We start from the raw sequence: 6,000 nt of genomic DNA on the forward strand, positions 1-6,000 counted from the left end.
TGCCTGGATTTTATCTTGTGGTCTGGCCATAAAAACAAATGCACACACACTTTGTCATGTGTTCTTTCCTTCCATTCCACAGTTCTGCACTACTTTGTATGAAGTCAGTCACATAAAATTTAAATGAAACACACTGAAATTTGTTTTTGTAATAATATGACAATTTGAGAAAAAGTCACACTGTTTTAATAGTGCTAGGGCACTGCACAAAGCACAGCGGTTTATTATTGTATGTGTATTTTGTAGTTTCATAGGCGTCAGCTTGATAAAAACAAATGTACTTCAACCCCAAAAAAGGTCACAGAGATGATCTATGTAGATATGGAAACACCAGCCAATCCCCAGATTCCTGAGCTGTATTTAGAAACAGAGCACAAAGGGGTGTGTTCCATATTGAGAAGCCAGACCATTGAAAGAAACACCAGTTTTATAGATCGGTTTATAAAAAGAGGATCAAAAAGGGCAACCTTCAGCATACTTTAATAGCAATGTGAAAATCATGACTTTTAATTCTGTGGATCTTACAAATTATAAAAAATACTGCATAGAATTTAATCAAATAAAAAAATACAAAACTAAGAATAGCTTAATCCATAACAGCTGCATACTGACATGATTTCTCGTGATTTTTCTATTTGTTTCCTCAGTCAACAGCTTTCAGTGACCTCGCTCGCGCACGATACCTTTTTCAGTTCCCTTGTCCAGGATGACGTCATCGCGGCACAGCGTAAGCGAAAGCAGCGTGCGCGCGCCCTTCGACAATGAGCTGCACGCGCGAGGTGTGGGACATAATGGAGGATAGGTAGGGAAACTGCACGGCTCGGTAAAGAGTAGCTTATCAACTGTTGATATATTTGTAGTTCTTCCCGCTGACTCGACAGCTTCTCGCTGCCGCAGCCCGCCCTGTGTCGAACGACGACCCAAAGCGAAGCAACAAAATGCCGAATATTAAGATTTTTAGCGGCAGCTCCCATCCGGATCTTTCTCAGAAAATAGCAGATCGCCTCGGTCTTGAACTGGGAAAGGTTGTCACCAAGAAATTTAGCAACCAAGAAACATGGTAAGCTTTTTTTTTTCTTTTTTTTTATGTTGGTTTGGAAATGCTAATTATGATTAAATGTCGTAACCTAGCGACTTGTTAGCTGTTTATGAGAAGCGGTGTCACGGCGAAAATTGCCGCGCAGTGTTTTCAGGAACTTGTAGTCCACGCATGCATCAGAACTCACAATAACTTGTCTAATGGACAAGCGTGCAGACCCCCAGCATTCAAATAATTTAATCCACCTAAAAACCAAAAGAGTAGTGTCCCATGAGTCTTCATACTTTTCTTATCATCACTGTAACCCTTGATCAGGCCAAACCACATGGGGACACAAGCCATTGTTTGTTCTGTTTCATATGTCCTGCTTGCTTGGCTCAAAGTGCTGTTTGTTTTCTCACTTCTCTTCCTCTGGCAGCGTGGAGATCGGGGAGAGCGTCCGAGGGGAAGACGTTTACATTGTCCAAAGCGGCTGTGGGGAGATCAATGACAATTTGATGGAGCTGCTGATTATGATCAATGCCTGCAAGATAGCCTCAGCCTCCAGGGTCACAGCTGTCATCCCCTGCTTTCCTTATGCACGCCAGGACAAGAAGGACAAGGTGGGGGTGAGGGATATTTGTCTACTTACTTCTGTCATGCCATTTGTCACCCAGAATCATGACAAGAAGCCCACAGACATGTCCACCCGCAGTCAGCCCTTCAGGCGCATTTACTTTCAGTTTTAGTTTTTTGTCTGATGTTATCAGCTCATTCCGACTGCACTGCTTAGTTCCCACTTTATTTCATTTGTTCGTCTTCACTATTATTTCAGCCTTTAAATCGCATCGCATGAGTGGAATGTACAGTGCATGTGCGCACGCAGGTCACTTAATTTGAATATAATCAAAAAGTGGATTTATTTTTATTAAATTATAAAGTTTTAAGTATTCATCAAACCAAGTGATACAGTTCAACAGTTTATTTCTGCTTGTAAGCAAATTATGGATTATGAATAATAACTTGAAGAAACTATTTGTTATTCAGAAATGCTACGTTAAGGTTTTTACAATAATGGAGGCTCCTGACTAGACAGTTGTCTAGCAAACACCTATTGACACCCTTCACTAAGGGTGAAGGGTGTAAGTTTAAAGAGGGGATTTGCTATTTAGATCACTATGAAGAAGCACAAGAATGGAATGTTTAGTGGAAGAAAAAATTGTAGTCAGATAAGATGCACAAGCAAAAGTGATTTTTTAATTTTTTTGTGATCTCCTTAGCCATAGACATTAGTACAAAAATGCTTACAATATATACATCTTATTTATAAGTAAATACATTATTAACATTAAGTAAGTATCATTTGTCTGCATTTATTGTTGACTTTTATAGATTTTATCCTTTTACTGGTACGACTGAAGTCTGGTGCTGAGCGTTATTTTTAGAAATGAGCCATGCCTGCTAGTTTTTTTTTATTCCATGTAACCGAGGAGATCTGTTTTCATCGCAGAGCCGGGCTCCTATCTCTGCCAAGCTGGTGGCCAACATGTTGTCTGTGTCGGGCGCAGACCATATCATCACAATGGACTTGCATGCCTCACAGATACAGGTGGGTCACAGGAGCTTGAAACAAGGCTAGTCTACCTGGATTTTATTTGTTCTTTTACCTGTTTTGTTTTGACTTTCTGTACCTGTTTTTGTCTTTCTTTTTTCTCCTTTATTTTAGCAGTAAACTTGGCACAGTTAGTTTTACTTCCAGTTACCGCTAAACTGCACTTCTGTCCTAGCCTGCTTTATATGAGGGCGTTTTTATTGACTTCTGCCCAGTTTTACTTCTAAGTAAATAAACAGTGTAACTTGGCTTCATTTTAGTTAGAAACGGTAACGACTTGGTTTCAGGTAAAGATCTTCACCTGTCCTGTCTTTGCTGTTTGACTCCGATGGTCATGGTGAAACAGAGTACATATTTGTTAATATAGCATAAAATCTGTTCATAATTTGGTTGATAAAGTTTTTTTCTCTCTCTGCAGTCATGCCAGAAAACACACCTAAATGAGACATTTTCCATGTATAGTCTTAAGGGTACTGATGGTACCTTTTGGCTTGGAAAGTTGCACATGTGCAAATCAAATTTAGATTTGCATTGCCTTGAATTTGCATAGTGGTTAGCAGAGTGAGAAGTAAGTCTGTGAGAACTGACCAGAGTGTTTTTATTTAATCTTTTTTTCCAGGGATTCTTTGATATCCCTGTGGATAACTTGTACGCAGAGCCAGCTGTCTTGAAATGGATCAAGGAGAATATCCTTGAATGGAAAAATTGCATCATTGTGTCACCTGATGCAGGAGGAGCTAAGAGGTATGCCAGGTTTAGCTTAAGTGTATTTTTTTTTTTTTTTGAAAGAATGTTCTCCAGATGAGCGATTTAAAAAAAAAAAAATTTATGACAGAACAAACCGCCCTAACAAGCCATTTGAAGTGATTACCTTCAGCTTGTGAACTGTGTGTCCTCCCTCTGCAGGGTCACCTCGATTGCAGACAGGTTGAATGTGGACTTTGCTCTAATTCACAAGGAGAGGAAAAAGGCAAACGAGGTTGACCGTATGGTTCTTGTCGGAGATGTGAGGGATCGCGTTGCAATTCTGGTGGATGACATGGCTGACACTTGTGGGACAATCTGCCATGCTGCCGATAAGTAAGCTGCTTCACATTACTTTTTAAGTAAACTTTGCTCCTATTTAGTCTGCAATACTCTGGGATAGCATTGAATTTTATATACACATTTTCCAGGTCTGGATAGGTATGGAAAATGAAAATAGAATATAAAAATATACTTGTTTCCTGATTGTATTAGGTGTAACATGCGCTAAAACTTGCATCCATCCATCCACGATCTCTTGTTTGTTTTATCTATTCACCCATCCTTCTCTTCAACTGGTCATTTCCGTCTATTCTGTGTTCTACTGTCATTCATCTTTTCCTTCTATCATTCATGTAGTCATTCATATCTCCCCTCCATCCCACCCACAGTACAGTTTTGTAATTATACTTTAAAACACATATAAAAAATTGTCTAATAAAGGGTGACACTTCGACTTGGAAAAGAAATGTGGAGGAACCCTGAAGAAAATGTGCAGCCCAACAGAAGGCTTAGGCATTTGTTAATTTGGCTCAGAGAGAACTTCATTTGTATTGAAACACGTTTGATTTCCTGTGCTCTTTCTTTCACTCTAGACTCATCTCTGCGGGTGCCACAAAGGTTTATGCCATCCTGACCCACGGCATCTTTTCTGGTCCAGCCATTTCACGCATCAACAACGCCTGTTTTGAAGCTGTTGTCGTCACCAACACAATCCCTCAGGAGGAGAAGATGAAGCATTGTCCCAAAATACAGGTTTGAGATTAAAAAAAAATCAAGATGTGAAGCGCAAGAGGATTTTATTTTTTAATAGACTTTTGTGATTCAGACACTTGAGTTTGACGAACAGTTTGTGCAATCCAGCTCTGGTAATGTGTTTCTTTTCTTCCTCCAGGTGATAGACATCTCCATGATTCTAGCAGAGGCCATTCGCAGAACTCACAACGGGGAATCCGTGTCTTACCTTTTCAGCCACGTCCCCCTGTAGCAACGCCATCATCTGTGTTCAGTTAATACCAAATACGAGAAGAGAGAATGCCCCCAAACACTACCATTAACAGAGCTGTTCTGCTAATTAACAACGTTGAAAACAACCAATGAATGAATCAGCCGTCATGTCTGTTACTAATGCAGCCCCCCCCCCCCCCCCCCCCCCCCCTCTCCTCACTCGCCACCCTCCACCCTTTAAGTCTGAAATGAAATCCCTTAATGTTCAGGGAGCCGAAGCAAGCGCAAGCTACCAGTTTTAGACAGGCTTATTTATGTGTATGGGTAAATGAAGTATTTATCCACTGTGAACTTTGTGTTTCTTTCAGTGCATTTAACTCATGGTTTCTCCTGATCGTCGTGTCACTTTGTTGTCAAAGAGCTTCTATAAATACCCCCGGCAGGTTCCAGTGCTCAGGAGAAGCGTCTGTTATATAAAGCTGTTACAGTGCTTTCTGTTACAATGAATGAGTGCAGTTTCTCTGTTGCTTGGAAGGATTACAGTTACTCCATATGAATGTGCATTTAACTAGTTTACAGTGCCACTGAAGCTCCACTCAACCAAGAGTGCCTCAAAAGTCTGAAATGAAATTGAATTCCCCTCTAGTCTTCTACTGCTCTCCCTTTTCTTCTTCCTTTGCTTTTAGTTTTCTCACTGATGAACAGCTTTCAGGTGTCTTAGCAGGCTGAAAACGAGATCTTTTTAGGATGTTTCTTTCAACTCTTGAGGTGCCCTCATTGAGTGGGGCATGCCCAGTGTCTCCAAAGTTGTTGTTTTTGGGTTTTTTTGGAGTCTAAAATGAAGATAAAAAAGTAGTCAGGTTTTTAGCCTGGAGTCTCTGCGGGCTGGAGCTTCCTTCAGAAATCTTCACCTGCTATTTTTGTTTTTGTTTTGTACGTCTGGAAGAAAAAAAGTTGTCATTAATGTGCAAAACTCAAGTCTTTTAGTTCTTTTACAGTAGAAGGAATGCACCAAGTGTTTGAGGGATGCATTCTCAATAAATTTGAATATGCCAAAATAAATCTATGGTCTCGTCTTTTATCGTAAGTTAGTCACTGTTGAGAGATGGAGCTTACTTTGCATCACCTTGCAAAAGTTTTCAAACCAGCTGATTTTTCTGGTTTTCTTGCATAACAGCCGCAAACGTTTATACCTTTCTATCAGTGCAGATTTGCAAACGTGAAGAAAAAGTGCATCAGGCTTTTGAGTTAAAAGCTTTGCAAATTCATGGTTGGGATGGAAAAAATGAGATGGAGTGAGCTCTTGCCTGCATGAATCATGGAAAGTATGTTTATACTCTAAACACAGGAGCCTCATGCAGGTATGGCAAGTTCAGAAGGCTTTCTCTGATTAACCAAG

The 6,000-nt window shown here is 40.2% G+C and overlaps 1 protein-coding gene across 2 annotated transcripts; it reads left to right on the top strand.

Moving 5' to 3' along the window:
• The first annotated feature begins 745 nt into the window (after positions 1 to 745).
• Positions 746 to 5,663, top strand: prps1b (phosphoribosyl pyrophosphate synthetase 1B). 2 transcript variants are annotated; one of them, XM_028008316.1, is made up of 7 exons: positions 746 to 1,060; positions 1,458 to 1,647; positions 2,529 to 2,627; positions 3,250 to 3,374; positions 3,537 to 3,710; positions 4,250 to 4,409; positions 4,549 to 5,663. In XM_028008316.1, the coding sequence occupies exons 1-7, from the start codon at positions 939 to 941 to the stop codon at positions 4,639 to 4,641; spliced, it is 963 nt and encodes a 320-aa protein (XP_027864117.1). In that variant the 5' UTR covers positions 746 to 938; the 3' UTR covers positions 4,642 to 5,663. The 2 variants fall into 2 exon arrangements, with proteins under 2 accessions (XP_027864117.1, XP_027864118.1); XM_028008317.1 differs by having other exon boundaries at positions 1,458 to 1,641.
• The last annotated feature ends 337 nt before the right edge of the window (positions 5,664 to 6,000 follow it).

Source organism: Xiphophorus couchianus, chromosome 23 (assembly GCF_001444195.1).
Source record: "Xiphophorus couchianus chromosome 23, X_couchianus-1.0, whole genome shotgun sequence".
NCBI lineage: Eukaryota > Metazoa > Chordata > Actinopteri > Cyprinodontiformes > Poeciliidae > Xiphophorus > Xiphophorus couchianus.